The sequence below is a fragment of the Sinohyriopsis cumingii genome, chromosome 12, assembly GCF_028554795.1.
Source record: "Sinohyriopsis cumingii isolate HCF-2022 chromosome 12, ASM2855479v2, whole genome shotgun sequence".
In the NCBI taxonomy this organism is placed as follows: Eukaryota; Metazoa; Mollusca; class Bivalvia; order Unionida; family Unionidae; genus Sinohyriopsis; species Sinohyriopsis cumingii.
Genome location: NC_142972.1, coordinates 127,970,109 through 127,991,490, shown reverse-complemented (window position 1 = coordinate 127,991,490; position 21,382 = coordinate 127,970,109). Strand labels below are relative to the sequence as shown.

The 21,382-nt window shown below is 35.9% G+C and overlaps 1 protein-coding gene across 3 annotated transcripts in view; it reads left to right on the top strand.

Moving 5' to 3' along the window:
• LOC149787434 (transcription initiation factor TFIID subunit 4-like) overlaps positions 1-21,382 on the top strand; it is a 57,641-nt gene that overhangs the window by 14,256 nt on the left and 22,003 nt on the right. Inside the window, exons 2-8 of one of the 3 annotated variants that reach the window (XM_089978047.1) lie at positions 3,715-3,882; positions 4,453-4,765; positions 8,948-9,087; positions 11,655-11,744; positions 14,239-14,406; positions 18,829-19,022; positions 20,348-20,517. In XM_089978047.1, coding sequence (XP_089834173.1) covers positions 3,715-3,882; positions 4,453-4,765; positions 8,948-9,087; positions 11,655-11,744; positions 14,239-14,406; positions 18,829-19,022; positions 20,348-20,517 — 1,243 coding nt within the window. The remainder of the gene's footprint in view (positions 1-3,714; positions 3,883-4,452; positions 4,766-8,947; positions 9,088-11,654; positions 11,745-14,238; positions 14,407-18,828; positions 19,023-20,347; positions 20,518-21,382) is intronic. The other 2 variants (XM_089978045.1, XM_089978046.1) reach the window with 2 other exon arrangements.

Sequence of the window (21,382 nt, the reverse complement as noted above, 5' to 3'; positions counted from 1 at the left end):
GTGGAAGTCCTCAGATACTCTTTACATATTTGTCTATCATAAAACATGATGTTGTTGAGTATTTGCTGTTAGGATTATGTACCTGCATGTATCTTTCAGTAAATGGAGGGTATGAGAATGAGCTGTAATTTTTTTATTTATTCCAATCAACCAATCCCATTTTTCTTGCATCAGAACAGAAAAGACTTTTTTTTTTGTTAGAACTAATAGACAACCTTTGTCTCCTCTCAGTTTTAATACATGTATAAATATTGCTTTACAAGCTTACATTTGTCAGTTAAACTGGTGAGCCAGATCAAGTGTACTTGGGCCCTAAGATTTTTTAAAGCCAGATCAAGTGTACTTGGGCCTCTGATTTTTTAGCCAGATCAAGTGTACTATGGCCTCTGATTTTTTAGCCAGATCAAGTGTACTAGGGCCTCAGAATTGTTAGCCAGATCAAGTGTACTTGGGCCTAAGATTTTCAAAACTAGGTATTCCCACTGAAACTAATTCCCACAGCTCCTGATAATGGCTGTTGTAACCCTTGGGTTATCAAAGCCATAGTCATCTTCATACATTAGTACTTGAGCACATTAGCTTCATCCTTCCTTCCTTCTCTAATCACAGGTTGATATCAAGTATAAAAACAACACAAAATAAAATAGACTGTGTGGCAGCTCAAATGCACTTCATTGTGATGTTATTGGTTTGTTATGTCAGCTACTTACTGTCATATGATAAGCCTAGTGCCTCATCTCTGAAAGTAAAGAAATCTTATTGTTTGTTCATAATCAGTTAGGTAATGTCTTCAAATTCTGCAATTAACTGCATTAAATGCACTATATATAAATTGAGTGTGATGTAGTTATCAAAGCAGATAGTTTATCAGTTTCAGGTTCTGCCTTTTGGAATCTCTTCCGCACACAGAGTCTTCACTCAGGTTATGGGAATAGTAGCGGCCTACAGTGAACATCAGTTCTCCAGTATTTCAATGACTGGCTGATTCGCTATGTCTATATTCAGTCCCTTCATCAGGATCTGTTCCGCTCTTGGTCCACCATATCTTACTTGGGTCTCCTACCCAACTTTGAGAAGCTGGAACATCACAGGATTTTGTTTACGTGGGGATGAACTTCGTCACATACCAAAACTTGGATCGGGTAGATCAAATCCTGGCTGTCTTAAAGATGCTATGAGCGAAAACCACTGTCTGTCCCTACTCAGAACCTTGAACACCTGCCGAATTGGTTCCTTTGGGACATCTTCACATGCGCCCTCTACAGTTCCTCTTCTGGCAGGTAGAAACCTCACAGAGATCTCTATCAACCCCAATTCCTCTAGGACCAGTTTTTCACCACCATTTGCTGCATGAATCTAGACAGATTCATGATGGGGGTTCCCATGCGTGCACCTGATCCCCATTCCTATTGGTTTGCAGATGCATCATATTCAGGCTGGGTAGCCCATTTAAGAGCCTGAGGGCATAATTCTCCTTGATTCCTGGACTCAGGCCGAATTGTCTCTCCACATCAACAACCTAGAAATGAAAGCAGTATTTCTAGCATTGCAAGGGTGCATCGACCTAATAAGAGGCTGATGTGTCGTGGTCTCCTTAGACAACACATCTGTCATAGCCTACCTATGACATCAGGGAGGTACACATGCCCCTTCTCTTTTTGTGGAGGTCTGGCACCGTTTCCTCTGGACAGCCTCAGAGAATGTCACAATCTGAGTTTGCCACATTCTGGGCACGATGAACGTATTAGCGGACAGTGTGTCCAGAACAGATTAAGCTATCCTCACAGAATGATCTCTTCACCACTCAGTAATAGTCCCAGTTTTCCTTTTGTTACACTTTGAGACCAAAAGTTGTTCAGTATCCACTATCAAAGGCTATTGAGCTGCCATCTTCAGCACACTTCAGTTCTCGCAGGGCATAGACATCAGTTCAGATCCGCATCTTGCAAAAAATCAGTTACCTTCAATAGCCCACTTAAAAAAAAATCAGTCCTATCGCTACTATGTCTGCAGTGTGACAGTTTATAGTGATGTCTTGCACTGAGGCATCATGCCGCAGACATGTAGCATCATGTCCCACCCAGTCACATTATCCTGACACCAGGCCTACCAGTCCTAACACTAACCTCTTAATGCTGAGCGTCAAGCAAGGCAGCTGTTAATACCATTTTGTAAGTCTTTGTTTTGACTCGGCCGGGGATCGAAACCATGACATTCCGCATCTGAGGCAGATGCTCTAACCACTAGGCCACCGAAGCGGTTGCAAGTGGAATAAGATACTCTTGTATGAAATTCTGTAATATAGTATTTTGAAAGAAAAAATTATTTTTATGAACAATTTGAGAGGAAACCAGAGAATTAATGCGAATACTGATGTCGCATTAACTTGCAGATCATTTAATGATTAGGTGTAGAAATATATTTTGTGTGGCATAACCTTCTGTATCTCATTTTGGAATGTTTTTATATATAAAGAATTAGTTGCCATGTTAATTTCTGGAAAAAATGTCTAGCAAGAGGCAGTAGAATAAGTTGCCTCGAGATAGTAATGGAATTTATTATGAAGCATGTACAGTAGGTATTTATCATAAATAACAGGAAAATTAATTTTATACATGTATTTCATGAACCTATCAACTGGAAATTGTTTCATTCCAGCTATGATATTGCTTCATAAAAACGTAGGCTAGAATCCTATCCTACAATATTATTTTATGTCTTCATTATGGGTAAATAATTTTACTTTTTGAATCATTAAATGGGATTGCTCAAAAATACATAAAAGTATCATACAGTATACAAACATCTGTGACAAAAGTAGGCCCAAATGTGTGTTTTGCACAAGTAGGTTATGGTCTGTTCTGAGACATAATTGTAGGCATCATTCTAATTTCTAAAATAAATGTGCCAGTAAACTCAACCAAGTGCAGAAAAACCATGCATGACATGTTCAAGCACAGCCTTTATGTCTTAAGTATATTCTCTGATACTGAAAAACCATGCATGACATGTTCAAGCACAGCCTTTATGTCTTAGGTATATTCCCTGATATTGAAAAACCATGCATGACATGTTCAAGCACAGCCTTTATGTCTTAAGTATATTCCCTGATATTGAAAAACCATGCATGACATGTTCAAGCACAGCCTTTATGTCTTAAGTATATTCCCTGATATTGAAAAACCATGCGTGATATGTTCAAGCACAGCCATTATGTCTTAAGTATATTCCCTGATATTTGGATAATTAGCCCCTTTTAAATGGTAATGCAGGGGGTCATGAGCTTCTCTCCATAACGTTTCAGTTCTAGAGTGTACCCCATATGGCATTAAGTCTGATTTGCTGCCACATCATGTGCTAGCAGATCTGGGTCAGGCCTGTTCACAGTTTGGAGCATGTTTATGCTGGTAATTATTTATGTAAAAATATGTTTTGGGGGGGGACCCATGTAAGGGCTATATATAGTTGCTTTAAAGATGAGTCCAACTGCAAACTGCACAGACCCAGATCTGCCATTGCATAATGTGCTGGCATATCTGGATCTTTGTAATTTGATAGGAGTAATCAAAAGAACTAGCAACATAGACCCAGATCTGCAGGGCATATTATGCTACGGTAGATCAGGATCTTTGTTGTTTGCAGTTTGACTCTATTTATAAGAAGTATATACATTAGCAATAAAGAAAATAATTTTTATTCTCATTTTTCATTTAGAGTACTATAACAATTCCCTCTGGGCTGGTGCCACAGGGTACCATGCTGATGAAGAATGAGCAGGGGCAACTGGTCATAGTCCAGCATAGTGCCATCCAGCATCATCCCACTACCTCAGCCACAGTTATACCCAGCAGTACAACAGGACAGAAAATCCAGTATGTTAGGGTAAGGAAACTTTTGGGATTTTTTTTAATTCAGCTGGCTGTATGGCCAAGTGAATTAAATACAAAATGGCCTTACCAAATAATTAAGCCACTTTATGTCAGAAAACTACTTGAGAATTTGACCAGCTCTGACAGAAACTCTCCTGGCATACATGAATTTCATGTGTGGGCTAATAATCCTGATGTCCCATCAGATATTAATAAGAATACACCTCTCTTTATATACCATTGCAATCAACAGCATTGGAAGAAATTTATTTTGAAAGCATCCTGTTGATTTAGCTTTCCTCGCCAACTGCTCTTGCATTTGGCTGTTTGACAGATGCCATCAGGATGAAAATGTTAGGTTTCTTGTTCTGTTCATGGAATTAGTGTCATAGTAATGTATCTGCAATGAGCTCCATTTCTTTGAAGCTATTACCTGTATTGTCATGAGGCCTGAAGGACACATTCATATAAGAACTACTGCCCTTTGCTGCTGAAATTAAAATGTGTGGACCTAGGTTAGAGTTATTAATCTATGTCTGCTCTGCATATTTTATCTTTCTCATGTTACTACTTTGTGTTTCAGCCCCCCATGAGCCAGTCACAGCCTCAGAGGCTCCCAGGACAGTTAGTTACGATACAGCAGCAGCCTCATTCACAGCCACAAACAGTTGTTCGACAGGCTGTGCATTCTCCTGTGGTTGTGGCCCGACCACAGGTATCTGCAGCATCTACAGCTCAAGTCCCAATGCAAGCAGTGGTCAGAACAGTTACTCCAGGGGTCACAGCCACCATTGGACAGCCCCAACCAATTGGAACCCCAGGAACCACCCACATAGCCCCATCTGGGGCCACTACTACCAGTAAGTTCATCATCAATTCAGGAACCACCATCACCAGTAAGTTCTTTCTTAAATGTATTTTATCACTGTTGTGATGATGCATGGTTCCGGTTGTTACAAGCTTTTGAGATCAAACCAGTGCTGTATGTATAGATGGTACAGGGCCGGAAAAATCCTAAAGTTGTATAGATGCCCAGAATGGATATCTTACAGAAAAGGCACTAAAATTTTGCTTTTTCATACAAATTTTATATATGAATTTGAGGCAAGTGATTCGATTACTTGCTGAGCAAACCTTTTAATTTATCCTTGTCTGTCAAGCAATGAATTTTTCCAGCCCTTTGGTAAATTTGTTTTTTTTTATTTGCTTTGCTTTTTTTTCTTTCACAGTTACAAGTAAGCTAGACTAGGAATTTTTCTTTTTCCTCACATGTTGTAAGGAATTTATTTTAAGAAATACATGCTATATATACTAGTACAGAAGTCGAATCTAACTGCAAGCAACATTAACTCTAATCTTTCATTGCAATATGCTTTGACAGATCAGAATTTGTTGTTTATTCTACTGATTAGACCTAGCATACTGCAAAGACCCAAATCTGCCAGTACATCGTGCAAAACAGACATGGTCAATGCTGTTTGCAGGTGAATAAGACTTTTACATGTACATAGAGGACTGCATTGGACTTTTACATGTACATAGAGGACTGCATTGGACTTTTACATGTACACAGATGACTGCATTGGACTTTTACATGTACACAGATGACTGCATTGGACTTTTACATGTGCATAGAGGACTGCTTTGGACTTTTACATGTACATCATCAGTTTAAGATCACTGTTGAGACTAACATGTGATTGAAATATGAAGTTGGTTATATTTTAGAAAATCATTTTCTCTCTTAAGCAACAGTATGGGAATAATTAAACATGGGTGTTACTGGGGAGTGGTCTTAGTGACTATTGCAAGAAGTTTTGCATTTTGTAGGGAGCCACAGCTGGTTTTCTGGGTTGTGTGCCTTGGTGTGATGTTAGGAAAGGACTTAGCTCACATCTCCTCAGTATGATAAAGCTAATAACATGGTTAAAGTGCTGTTAAAAATCAACCAGCATTATTTTATAAAACAGTTCTTGGAACAGGGAGGAGAATACAGTGTCATGTCATTGAGTTTCTGTTTTACGGTTATGTTTTGTAATGTCATGTTTGAATCGGTTCAGTTTCTGCTTATGAATGGGATGGCATGAAAATATGCCCTGTAGTGCACAAATTCTTTCCTGCTTGCTCATCCCTTGTATTTTTTTGGCCCGCTTTTTTGTGTGCAAAGTGCAGGATTCATTTCCATCCTTCTGTCACTATCATTTGTGCCCAGTAGCATTCAGTTCATTTAATATTAATTGTTGAAACTTGGTATTACTTGTACATTATCATTAGAAGGTTTGTTGGATACTATGTTGGTGCCAAGGTTGTAACTGATTATTTTAAGGGTTACATTATGCTTTCTTTTCCCCCTTGTGACTTTCAAACCGTTAGATATTAAGGGATGAAACTCTGTATATGTATACATTATCATTAGAAGGGGTGTCATGTATCATATTTGGGTCCAGTCTTAAAGGACAAGGTCATATCTAAATATTTGAAGTTTTCAATCTTTCTTTTTTTAAGGTTTTACAATTTTAGAGTTGTTTGAAATTAAATAATGAAATTTGGTAGACATATTTTCACTAAAAGGTTTGTTGGGTACCAAAGTAGAGATCTTCTCTTCAAGGTCAAGGTCATTGGTTGGGGTTTTTATGTCATCATGGGGGCCCCGAGTGGTCTAAAGCGCTCTCCGTTACGGATCACTGCCATCTCACCTCTGTCTGCATGGGTTCGTGTCTAGGATTCGGCTAATGTGGGTATGTGAGAAAGCTTACCAGTAGCTTCTCATGGGTCGATGGTTCTACCTGGGGTTTTCCCGGGTTCTTCCTCCACCATTAATACTGGCCGCCATGCATAGCCTATCGTGTGCTGAAAAATGGCGTTAAACCCCATAACAACAACAACAGCATATGTCATCATGAGCAGATCTGTCACACACCATATTGGGATTTCAAAGTCGGTATCAAGATTCTGTATTTTGATACTTTTTTCCCTCACACTTTCATTTCCCTACATACAGCTTTAGTACCATCAGAAATTGGGAAGAAATTTAATAATATATTATTGTGTACCACTTTGGGGGTCCTGTCTTCAAGGTCAATATTAATATTATTTAGGTTTTATTTTATGGGTGGTTTTATGTTTTTTCTGTTCAATCTCATAAAATCTGTTAGAGGTACAGTGCTGGACCACAGTACATTTGTACATATCAGTAAGGTGACTTCTCATGTGTCACTCAGGGGTTGGTTTTCAAGGGTAAGGGCACAGTCTATTTTCCACCCACCCCTGCTCTGCATTTTTATGCTAATGCCATTCAAGATAAGGCTCCTTGCCATGTCTGCCCGCTTAGTCATATTTTCATTTTGTGTACTTTTCATGACTTCATTGGTTGGCAAGTGACAGAACTGCAGACTATTCAGTTAAACCGAGAAATAGTATTGCCTGCACATGATTTAATGAAAATATCAGAAGAGCATGCAGCATTCATTCATGATTCTGGTATTTGTTTGGTTTTTTCTTTAAATTGGCATTTCTGTTCTAGCATTTCATAGGTACAAGTCAAGTTTTAAAAGAGTATGCAGCAAGTACACAAGATTTTATGGCTATATCTTTATTTAGATCTGCTGGCCATAAGGCCCAACGATCTTATGGCATGGTTATGCATCTTTCATGTGTCCATCCATAACAATTACTTATTACCACTTTGGAGTCTTTATTTCGAATCCAATTTCAGTCACATTAGGAATATAGGATTTTATGATCAAAGTATCTGGTGACTTATTAATAAGCAAGTTATATGTGATATTGCACCTGATTGAATAATCATTTTCAGCTCTCTGGAAATTATATATCCAATTTTTATGAAATGTGAAATGTGGGCTTCTGTCATCAAAATCTTGGATTTGATAAAGATCAGGATCCACACGTATTATTGAGAAAATCTTGCATATTTATGGGGTGATTTTACATGTGATTGACTGTGCTTATTACCACTCTGGAGGACCTCATTCTGAACCAGTCTTGATAATAATTGGAATATCGACTTGTTTCAGGATCTTAGGTAATTTTTAAAGGAAGTCAAATCAGTGCATATTAATGAAGGTGATATTGCATCTGATTGGCTGAACATTTTGAAGAACCTGTTGAGTGAATCTGATTGGCTGAGCATTTGGCCACTTTTACAGTACTGCTTTGTCTCATTGGCAAAGTATCAGAAATGAGGCCACATGCCTGGTTAAGAAAGCCCTGATATTTAATTTTTTAAAAAATAATGTTCAATTGATCATGTATATAAATGAATAACATTAATCATCATTAGATACTAAGCAGATAAGCATAATCTTTCTTAAATGTCTTACCTAGAAGCATTTGGTTATTAATAATTTGCCTGAATAGCTGGCTTATTTTTAAAGATGCAAAGATTAACCTTTTGTCAGCCCTAATATGTGTTTGTGCATGTTAAGTACTGTTTTAACCTCGCACAACGTTGGGGCATTTTCTGTGTCTTTGCCTCACAGATATAAGCGTACTAAATTAGTTGCTGCTGTAATAAATTTATTCCAGAATTTGTCAGGAATTTAGCGGCTAAAATTCATTTCCATATTTAACTGAATTTTTTTAAGGGAGTGGCACAAAATTTAAATTTGGGATCAAAATTTGTTTCAGTATTCAAAGTTAATATGATTTCAGTTTACGGGGGTAAAATTATGATAATAAAGAATGAAAAATGTTGGTCTTGAGGAGATTCCAAGATACTGAGGATGTGCTCTTGAGGTATTTTGTTGTATCTACTCAGTAAATATAGATATGTTCTATGTACATTTACTCTTAATGTATAGGGAAATTCACTTTATAATACCCACTGGAAGGATAAAGCTGTGAAAGACAGTGCTTTTGTTTGTTAATAAAATCTTAGTGTGAAAATTAAAAAAGGTTTTAAAAATGTCCTCAGATATAACCGCTTGTTTCTCTTGACTGGGAGTGAAGCTTTCAGCTTTAAAATTTTTTAGAAAATTCTTTATTATTTTTTATCAATAGCTTAGAGTTATCAACCATGCATGCATGCTAATAATTAACTTCCTTTTCTGTATCTACAGCAGCAAGTTACCAGCAGCAGATTCAGATGCTGGAAAATGTGAAGAAGTGCAAGAACTTCTTGTCCACCCTTATCAAACTGGCCTCTAGTCAACCTGAAGCAATCGTCCGTAATGTCCGAGATCTCATACAGGGCTTGATAGTGAGTAGCTGCAATAGTAGCTGCATTAGGTACAGGATATGCTATCAAACATGCTATCAATTTGTTTGAATGTAAAAAAACATAGCAGTGAAGCTGATGGTAAACAGAACTCGGATCCATTTTGATGTCTTGGTAATTTTATTGACCTTGAGCCAGACTTTGTTCAGCAGTGTATGTATAATATGTTCCAAAACGTAGAACTGAGATAGCCAATGGATTTGAGAGATTCATGTTGGTATGACTGTCACAGATTCAGTGTATGAGTAAATGATGGTTATTTTACCTTGCTGATATCTATCTTCTTCCATTTATATACGATAATCAGCCTTCTCATTAGCTGCCAGCAACTAGCTCAAAGCACCAACTTGTTCAAATTTTATCATTGTAGTGATCTATTTTTTCTCAACACCAAATTTGTTTATATTGGTTGCTTTGGCTTAGCATTGTAATTTTATGTTTTGAAGCAGCATCTGAATGAAATGTAGAAAAAGCTATATGATTGTACTTATGTAAACATTGTGGTATACAGGTATGATTGTACTTATGTAAACATTGTGGTATATAGGTGTGATTGTACTTATGTAAACATTGTGGTATACAGGTATGATTGTACTTATGTAAACATTTTGGTATACAGGTGTGATTGTACTTATGTAAACATTGTAGTATACAGGTGTGATTGTACTTATGTAAACATTGTGGTATACAGGTATGATTGTACTTATGTAAACATTGTTATATACAGGTATTAATTACAGTAAAACCTCTAAAATTTAAAACCTTTTAAAAACCTTGAACATGGAAACACAAGTTTCTTTATCCTGCTTCAATTCAATTTGATGTTATTTCTATAAAAAAATCTGTTTTTTAAAAAAATTGAACATTTATTCCTATACTCCAGATTTTTTAATTTTGCAAGTGAAAACCACCTACATTGTATCGCAAATTTCAGTTAGGGTTAATCCTGTATATTAAATGTTGTATTCAGAATGAAAAAAAAATTAAAAAATCAAAGTCCAAGATAATGGAGATAGTGCACAGTCTTCATTGCAGCAGTTTTTTTAACATTAATATTTCTTTTAGAACTTTATTATTTTCAAGAAAAACATTTACATTTATCACCATCTTTCTATGAATAGCACTTTATTCATCAGAAGAACCATTTTATTTTGTTTAAGCAGCAATACAGTTCAATTCATCATCGTAGATCCTAAGAATGTAAAAAATTACTGTTGCCAATTATGAGACAAGTCACTGACATGTGCTTCCAGGTCGATGAGAAAACAAATTTACATAGACACTATTCCTTAGTTATTTTATATTATCTTCATTTAAAGTTACAGTAGCACCTGTCTTGCTAAAGCGCTCTTCGTTACGGATCACTGCCATCTCACCTCTGTCTGCGGCGGTTCGAGTCTAAGATTCAGCCAATGTGGGCATGTGAGAAAGCTTGCCAGTAGCTTCTCGTGGGTCGGTGGTTCTTTCCGGGGTTTTCCGGGTTCTTCCTCCACCATTAATACTGGCCGCCATGTATAGCCTATCGTGCTGAAAAATGGCGTTAAACCCCACAACAACAACAACAACAACAAAGCACCTGTCTTGAAGATTACTCCTTATGCCAACAAAGTCATTGTCCGTCTAGACAGATGGTTTATCATAACCTATCCCAAAATTATAATCAGTAAATCATTCTTTTGAGAATCTGGTCTCTCAAGACAGGTTGTTTGTCAACGGAGTTGTATTTCAAGAAATGTTTTTCTTTATTGGAATATAAATATTAAAGGGATTTGATTGATCACTAATTTAGGTAGATGATGGTATTATTTAGGTTCTCTCTCTTCTACCTGCTATTTTAATTAATGTTGACCAGAAAACCTGGTACAGTTGCTCTTTCTTTTCAAGCAGTTAGTATACAGAAAAGTAACACCCACAAGCAATGTTAATGATAGACTTGATATTTCTGCAGAGAATAAAAGGATCTTCATTACTCTTTAGAAAAAAACTTTGATAATCAATCATGATACAATTAATAAAATAGGTATGCATTAGAACATTACTGTAGATTGTAAGCCAATGGATAAATGATGTAACAAGTATTAATATAGTAACTTCATTCTTGGAGGAATTATTTATTTATTTAGTTAAAGAAGGATCTCGTTTTACTGCACTTGGATTTTTGAGCATTTTGATGCAGTATTTTTCTTTAACTTTAAAATATGCGAAAATCAACATTATTGAAGAAAGGCAGTTATAAAAATGTTAAATACAAAATGCTTTTAAGTGTTCAAATTTTACAAGTTTATGTGCGAGTATATATCTTTATGCACACCACACTATTCTCTTCAAAGTGGTCATTTAAAATACATGATATTTTGCATCACATAATTGAGTGGGATAGTCCTTGGTCAGTGAGTATTGGATTGGGTGATGGGTCCTCTTTTTTAACAGTAGATCAGCTCATGAAGGACTACTAAATACAGAGGCAATCTTTTAGATATTGATTTTAATGCAGTATATGACTATTTTTACAGAAATGTCAGTACATCCAGTGGTTTATTTTTTTGTAGGATGGAAAAGTTGAACCAGAAGTTTTCACAGAGAAGTTACAGAAAGAACTGAAGTCATCTCCACAGCCATATCTGGTGCCATTTATTAAGGTAATAAATAACATGGATAATCAGTGTTGTCGCCCTGCATGATTGTTGGTTCTTTTAACCTGATAATGCTTATAATGTTTCAAAAACTTGCATTAAAAAAAAACAGACACTTGTAGGTGCCTTAATAAATACAAACTGATTGGTTAAACTTGCGTTAAAAAAAACGGTCATTTGTAAGTATGAGTGTCAGTATCCTACCATGCCATGTGGGAGTAAAGCACTTGCTGAAACCCTCCCACATCAGAATGATTTTCTAAGAACCTGCTACCATGAATGCCTGGTGCATAATTACTAGTGAATCTATGTAGATTACATCACCCTCAGAAATATACCTGGCATGTGTTTTTGTTGTCATTACCATAGTGGGGAACAAGAATGCACCTCAGAAATACATGTATTGGAGACATTATTTGTGATATCATCAGTATCTGCTCATTATTTGGAGCTTTAACATTATGAAATATAGACAGATTATATTTATTATATGCTGATTTATTCTTGACTTAATGACACTCTATCAAAGACAGGTTTAAAAAAAAAAACTATTTACCATTCAGCAATAGACAGAACAAGAAGAAATTATCATGCATTTGGATTATGTTATTTAATTCATACGTCTGTGTGTGCCATTAGAAATAATAATAGCACCAGTGTCAAGTTATACTTCAATACATATTTGTACTTGTGCCTAGAGCTGAATAAATAAAAGCACAATATTGGTAAAAATTGGATAAAAATGATTATATACTTTTTCAAACTTTCTGTATTTCAATCCCAGTACCGTTATATCACTTCAAATGATATTGAATATGTTAGTCTTGGCTTTTAGATACTGAAGATTAGGTTTAGAATTGAAAAGATCTGACACATTATTTATAATGTGTAGCAATATTGTGCTTTTATTTGATCAAGTCAAGAAAATGTTACAAGCTGCATTTGGTCCTGGAGAAACTGTAATCTGAGATTGGATTAAATCTCCATAAAATGCTCTTTTTTAATTTAAGCATGATTGACCACTGTTTTTTTTTTTTACAATTGCCAGTCATAGTGTATACCATGGACAGCTTTTCATTTTGAAATCACTGACAGCAGTTGATTTATCAATTATTTAATTTATTTTATTGTACCAAAGATTCAGTACCTCAGAAATGGAAAAATGTTTAATTTCAGATGCTGTCTAGTTATTGTACTTTACTAAACCTGCTGAAAAGAGAAACCATTAATGTATTCCCAACGATCAAAATAGAGGACATTGCATTTTCATTTTTAAGTTTTATGAGATAATACAATATTTAGGAGTGGTTTATTATCACATTTTATATCATCAGTGAATCAGTGAACTTCAGTATTTACTCAGCCAGTAATGTGTCACAATACAGGCTCATACCAACAATATGACAGTAGAATGAAGCAAACTAAAAGCATATATACTGTCCAAAAAAAATTATTGTACAATTTTCATCCATTTTGGTGAAATAAAAAGACCATTCACAAAATATATACAAACTGTCTCCTTGTACCTTTACCAAATGAACTACACACACACTGTTTTAAAATGCAGAAATATAGCAGTTAAAATTCCACAGAAGTATTTCTTAAATTATACCTAGTGTATGTTTGATTTGTGCTTGTAAATATTTATTTCACATGAGTATTGTCTGCATTTGACCATTCTTTCTCCTCTCCCGTCCCAAATAAGTATAAGGCATTTTTTACCTTTGAAAGATATATGATCTATCCATCGAAGGAATTAATTCATGAGAGCACCATTTACATCTTTCACTGTCCTGGTTGCTAAGAAACTATCCAAGGATTGAGGAATACAAAGCGAAAGAAAACATGACCTTGCAAATACCATACCAATTTGGCCTATTGCTTTCTGCTCAGTACACATATTTCAATACATGGAGTGTTTAGCCCCCAGAACCTGCGTGATCTTTTTAATTTGGTCTTGAGTGGACCACATCAGCAACTATATACCAAAAAAAGCACTCTGAGAGAAGATAATCTGTTTTTATTATCCTAATTATAGGCATCTCACTTGCTTATTGTCATGTGCCAAGTGCATTTGTTTGGTAGAATATGATGATACACTTATTTTTAAATCCTTTTATTGTACCTGACTAATGTTAGTGAATATTTACAAAGAAGACAGAAATGAAAGAAAAATACTGTTTTGTTTGAGGACTTTTAACATCTTACAATGGATTTATACAATCATACAAGCAGTCATTGTTTTACAGGCATGTACTTGACTGTATATTTTTCAGTTTTTTCATCTATGCATTACTGTTATGATAGATGCATACAAAATATACTGCAATAGTGTATAGCTGGTGATACCCAGCTGTAGAATCTACTAAAACAGCTATTTAAGTATGATTCAGTTTTTAAAACATTTTAGACAAAACTTACAGAAATTTAGAGATTACACTTAATGCATTTGATCAGACGAATATGAGTGTTATGTCACTGATGCCTTCTCTTCTTTCAGAAAAGTTTGCCTTTACTTCGGCAGTCTTTAATAAGCAATAAGATGACAATAGAAGGTGTGCGAGCCCCACCAATCAGTGTATTACAGCAGGCTCAGCTAGGAAGTATTCAGCCTATTTCTCCAGCTCCTCAGGTAGGCCAGGTTTTGGCACAGCAAAATAGATTTCAGGTATACATAAGTTACATTTCATAATAATTAAGGATTTTAAATTTGTATTCGAAGTCATTGTTTTAGGTTCATTTCTTAAAGAAGAAATAAAAACACTAAAGTCTTTAAGGATCACTCAATGATTTTTTTTAAAGAAGTTTATGCACATGTTTACAGGAATGTAAGAAAGCTTTTACCAGTAAGTGCCCCTCTCTTCTGAACAATTTAATTGATGGGCCCCCACCCCTTATCAGAAGAAAAATTCTGTCACATGTTGTCTCTATTTTTTAATAACACTTAAGGTCTTATGTCTTGTCCATACATCCATGTTGTTGTGCATAATGTGTAGTTACTCACATTGTTTACCGAAGGGATTGAACTGACTTTATTATGACATTAATGCAGCCATCATTTTGTATCTGTTAGAAAATGAGAAATGTCTTATTTCTTCACATGGCAATTTAATACCTGTTACATGGAAATGAATATAGATCTCTCAGACCAACTATAAAATTGAACTCATGGAACCGAGTGATAGTTTCATGTAAAGGTGCTTTTCTGATAATTGTTTAATTTATTTGAGGAGTAGACTTGAGCTTTGTTTCAGTATACAAAGAACTACAATTTAATCAGTAATATATATTTTTTTGATTGGCAGAGCTGTGGTAGCTCACTTTGAAGCCTAGGTTAAGTGTTCACTACCTGCCCAGGTCAGCCAATTTTGTCTGCTTTGGGTAGGCACTTAGTTCCCAATTCCTTAGTATAATAATAGCCAATAATGTGTTTGAAATGCTGTAAAGGCCAGCAAAAACAAACAAATATTTCTTGAATGCAGACAGAACATCTTTAAAATGCTTACATTCTATCATTGACCTCTTCCAACATTTAGCGATAGACCCGTAAAACTTGGATCAATGATAGTCTTATATTGGTGTAGATTGTCCACCACTGGCATCCTTACTTACAAAGTTAGTCCCAGGAATATAGGTTCAAAACGATTGAGATCTGCACCCAGTAACCATGTACGTTCTTACTGGGCATATGATATGATAAATGCACATAACCAACCAACAATTGTGGTAGTCACAGTTCTAATCGTTATGGACTTGCCCAAAAGGCTTGAGCTTGGGACATTGAGGTCAGAATGGTGAAGTGCATGGATGCATGTTTTACTTACATAAAAATGGATATGGTGCTTTTTCAATTCTTACATAAGTTATAAATAGAACGAAAGAGGTTGCATATGCATTTTCTTGCTTGACCAAGATGATCAAGCACATTTCTGAACCATCCGGTATCTCCTTCAAATGACATTATGTTAGAAATGTTGGCCTGCTACTTTGCAAGTCCAGCCTTACTAAAACACTAAGTGTCTTTTTCTATCTCATACAAAGCGCAAGAACTCTTGCTCATTAACTCCCCTTGCCAATGCCAGGTGTTGCTAGTTCTCTTAGCTTCACTGCTGTACTGATAACATCGTACATTTTGAATTTATTCAGTGGGTCATCATTTTTCTGCAGGTTGTATACATTATTTTTGTAATTTTTGCCAGACCATGCCAGTGGCCTAAGTGCTTCGAGCATCCACCTTGGATGCAAGAGGTTGTGGGTTTGAACACCATCCGAGTCATACCAAAGACTCATAAAACTGGTACTAGCAGCTGCTTCGCTTGGCACTCAGCATTAAGAGGTTAGTGTTAGGACCAGTCAGACTGATGTCAGGATAATGTGACTAGGTGGGACATGATGCTACATATCTGCAGCATGATGCCCCATTGCTAGACATCACTATAAATTGCCACACTGCAGACGTCATAGTGATATCACTCCAGTTGTTAAAGCTACATTAAAATTAAGAAACAGACATATATAACCTTTGCCAACTTTGAGTGACTTTTGTAGACTTTGTCTTTTTAAGACCATGTTACACACACTATTGTTGACCTCACATCATTTATGAGTTAGCACGAGATTATTTTTGCTTAATCTTTTAGCCATGGAGATGGCATCAGCGAGTTAATAACATGCTGCATTGCTAATTTATGCTTTGTTTTTCCTTTTCTTGCATCGTTTCAATAGAAATGTTAACTAAATGCTGAATGCATAAGTTCAAAGCATAGTCCAGAGAGCATCTGAAAACACAACACTATTTTAGATATTTCCATTAGTAATGGAAGTGATATTAGAGAGTTAATAACATGCTGAATTACTAAGTTATGCTTTGTTTTCTCCTTTTTATGTCATTTCAGTGGGAATGACAACTTAATGAATAAAATGCAAAAGTTCAAAGCAAAGGAAGACAACCATGACTCTTGTATTGTATTATTAAGTGTATTGTATTATTAAGTGTACATCGTATGTGCCATGCAGCATGTGTAACATGTGGACAGAGGAAGTCTGGACTATAGTTGTCCAGAAAGCAGCAGAAGGGAAGGAAAGATGGAATAAGTTGAAAACATCCTCATTATACATCAACCTCCATTGCGAATCTTTTGGGGGACACTGGATCCTCCCCTTCCCATAATTCATCATTTGCAGCTGTTAGCCATATTAATATCAGCACGGCAGGATGATCATGTGGAAAGGGTACAACCGTCCACTTTAGATGCATCATCTGATCCAGGAGACAATGACACAGGCCAAATATTACTTCCGTTTCCCTTGGTTCCTTCAGATCAGTCCATCTAGTCATACCATTGGCGACATTCCCTTACTGTGATGGAGATTTTAGTGAAAAATCTATCCATGCAGCCAGGCCTTTTGAGTGGCCAATACGCTTGTTTGCTGGACTGTACCACCAGGATCAAGGCTGTCCAGGCAAGCCAGTCGGCAGTGCCTGACTTCCATATGTCTCACTTTTTATCCACAGGGGAGAATAAGTGACATTTTCAAAGAGGATGAAATTTAATCATCGATGCCACCTGTATATTAAATGTTGTATTCAGAATGAAAAAAAAATCAAAGTCCAAGATAATGGACCATTGGTTTGTCTATTATCGAGAGCTGTTAAGTGGATCCAGATTGGGACTTGACACATAGTGAGCGTGACAGCCATGGAATGGATTGAATTTAGCTATTGATGAAATTTTAAGGTTTTTGGCAACTTACCACTACTCAAAACTGTAAAGTTAAAGCATCAGTAGATTTTGATCTGGAGGAAGATACACCATCCTTCCATCTCCTTCCCCAATTGGCTAAAATTAAGGAGATCAGTGAACATGGCCAGTACAATCAACCATTTAGAATTGCAGGCTGCCATCTGTGCCTTTCAATTCTGAAAATAGTGGCTGTCAGGCAAAACGGTTCTCATTATGTCTGACAACTATATGGTGATATCCTACCTCCTCAGATGCATTGGCACTAAATCATGCATTGTGTGTGTTTTGATTTGGCAGTTCCTGCATTGGTGTGATGATCTCCATATCAATGTACATATCAGAAACATTCCCAGCAGATGCAGTGTCTTGGCCAACACTATGTCCTGGAAAGGTCAAGTCTTTCAGATGAAATAGTCTGTCCATCAATTGGTCTTTACTCAGATCTACTCACTTTGGGGGCATCCATTGATCAATCTTTTTGAGACGAGGCGAAATCACAAGTTACCCACATTTGTCTTTCCAGTCCCAGACCCAGAAGCTTGTCCCGAACCATCTTCTTTACACTTGGCTCTTGTCCAGACTTCCTTGCAAGTCAGTCTATTTAAACCTTTGATTGTGGAGAGAATCTTTAGAGCTTTGCCCCAAAGACCCACCACCACCACCAGGGCTTTGCCCCTGACACACATGGGGGCCTAGGTGGCTACCTTGACCACCGTGCCTGTGTTGTGGTTTTTTCCAACTTTCACCCATGTAATGGACAAGAGTTATTGCCCATTGTCTATATGAGACAGAAAAAATGATTTCGTTTTAAGTAGGGCTGGATTCACGAGGTATCAGGCTAATATTCCTCACATAATATGACTGGGTAAGTATTATTGGAGAAACACAGTTGACTTAAAAGTTTACTGTCTGCTTCAAAATGTAGTAAGTGGGATCAGAAATATAGGTTATTTAAAAAATGGTATAAAATATTCATTGTTGAGTCTGATGCTCAGCTTTTCTTATCACTTTTCCATCAGTTGTAGCAGTGGCATCAGCTTTAAGATTCTGCATCAGAGCTTTGTGTTAGAGTTTTTTAAAGTCAGATACAGTTGGGATACCTTGTAAGATGATACATACATGAAGTACAGAACCCATATTTTAATTTGAAATCAGGAGACTTGTTTTTACAAGTTTAAAGTTTGAAATTGATTTTTATCTTTATAATGTTTGTGTCATCTTATAAATCTTGTATCAAAATGTCAATAAGATCACATTTTAGAAAATGAAAAATCACCATTTAAGAAGAAATTTTAGATTTAAAATGAGGCCTGATGAAGCATTTTAAGCAAAACCCTTCTTTACAGCTGCCACTTAAGACTGGTCAAGGCCAGAATGCTGTGATAGGTCTCCCCAAAGCTGTGATTGCCAAGGGTCAACCAGGAGGAAATATTCCCAGCATGGTCAATGCTCTCCACTCCCAGATCATTCAAACCAAACCTCATGAATCTCCAGGTGGTAGCTCATCACACAAAGAGAAGAAAAAATATGACTCACTTAAGTAAGTTTTAGGCATTTTTTTTCTTCTGTACCTTTACTTCATTAATTTTAGTCAGTAATCTTTTTTACAAATATACTGATATTAACAGCATGTTCTCATTTTACATGGCAAAATAATTAAACAAATTATTTTTCTTAAAACCAAACAATTGTAGTTTGTCACAAATTAATTTTTAATTTTACAAATATAATTCTATTTATGATTTTTAATCACATTTCACATGTGTCACTTATGCCAGTGTGGTGGCCAAACAAGATTTTATAAAAGATATTCAGGCCAAATCTAAATTTGTTGATTTATTGTGTGGAAAAATTTAATATTTTTTTAGTTATTTACTATTTTTTGTTAATGTGTTAAGCACGTGTTTTCCTTGGTAAGAGTTTGAATCATCCTAAGAGAGCAATTGTTTTCTGTTTGAATTTTATGTAAATTCTCAATTTCACTAAATATTTTGTTTGTGGTTTAAGTGTTTTCTATGTTAAATGACCCTTTCTGGTAAATATCTTTTACGCATGACATACCTAACAGATATTTCCTGCCAATTGTATCAGTAATGTAACTACTAACATTTTTTATCAACAGACTTTAATGTCAGCTGAATGTCTTTTATAGAATATTAGTTATGGTATAAACTTAATCATCCCATTTTAGTTATCAGTTTTTAGATGGCAACTTATCCAACAATTACAGTGAATTCATCAAGGACAAAGTAATGGCCATTCAGTGGGGCGGGGGGGGGCTGCAGTTTTCTTTTAAGCAGGGATAATTTATTTTATCTTAAGATAATTTTATTTCAAACATTATCATGGATACATTATTATAACATGTTATTTTGCTATAAATTGGAGCAAATTATTTTTCCAGCTATTGACTAGCAGAATTGTTTTTAGGAAAAAAGGTCAGGCCCATGCCCCAGAATATTAAATTGCTGAGCCTAAGATATAATTGCGGTAAACTTTGGTATGTATGTTCAGACATACCATTGTACATTCTTTCTTTTTGGTACTCTGCTCAACTTGGTACTATATAGCCAGGATTTTACTGATATACTGTATTACCCTGCACACAAACATTCAGTGAATGGGCCATCCATTGATATGTACACACAATACTTTGAGAAACAAAATTGTGCCCATGCAAACCTAATATTTGTGGAATGGTATTGATATGGAAGAATAAAGCTTTTCAACACTTATTACATTAGTAAATTTGTGAAAGAGCAATCCTGATTTTGCACTGAATCAGCAACTTTTAATATGGTTATCTTTGTTTTAGGGTGCTTTAATTGACAAAGTAAAATAAGTAACTTTACTTATTCTTTTCAGAGATGATGATGACATCAATGATGTTGCCACAATGGGAGGGGTTAATCTGACAGAAGAAACTAAAAATATATTAGCAACCAATGCTGATTTTATAGGCACACAAATTCGATCCTGTAAAGATGAATGTTTTCTCTTCCATGGTCCACTGTATAGTAAAATTTCTGCAATAGGTAAGATGTTTTGTATTTTTTTGTACAAGTGATATTTTACAGCAGACCTACCAACCCTTACGATTTTGCCACAAGTCTTATGAAAATGACCCTTAAAATACGGACTTATGGAATAAATGGAAAAATTACAGAAATATGATCGTTGCAGTAAATCCGGATAATTTTTTCATCCATTTTTTATTTGGATCCAGGTTTCACTTTAGCTTTGTTGTAATTAGAGAACGAGACTGACTATATAGTAGTTCCTTACAGAGATCTTGGAAACCGCTTAAATACGCGTATTTGGACGCCAATTTTTGATCTGGGATGCAGAAAACCACTGAGGCGTGAGTCCTCCGTACACATGTAATAAGTGTGCGGCAAAATTAAAAGGCTTGCCAGTCCTGCTTCAGCCACCTGCTTTGTGGGAAAATGTGTTGATCAATTAGCTGTGCTGATATTTACAATGACAGAATTCAGTGACTGAAAGACCCCTTGATGTACATACATGTTGCCATTATAAGAGTACTTTTAAAAAAACATGATGCAGTAGCTGGGCGGCAAGTTCAAAGGCTTTGACTCGGAAAGACCCAGAGATGTAGATGCAGTCATTTATAAAAGTACATCAAATAAACAACTTTAGCTTTCGTTATATTGTTCATTTCTGAGTGTATTGGAATAAGTAGTGTTTGGAATAAGTCATTACTTGGATTGACAAAATTCAGTATCACTCTGATGGACAAACAAGAGCTATTTAAGAGGTACATTGACTGACCATACTCATTTTTTAAATGCCCCTCACCTTAGCCTGGTTAATTCTAGTGTTGTAGCGAAATGTGTTCATCAAGACATCAGTAGCTAGGCCTAGTTTTGATATCAATTACAT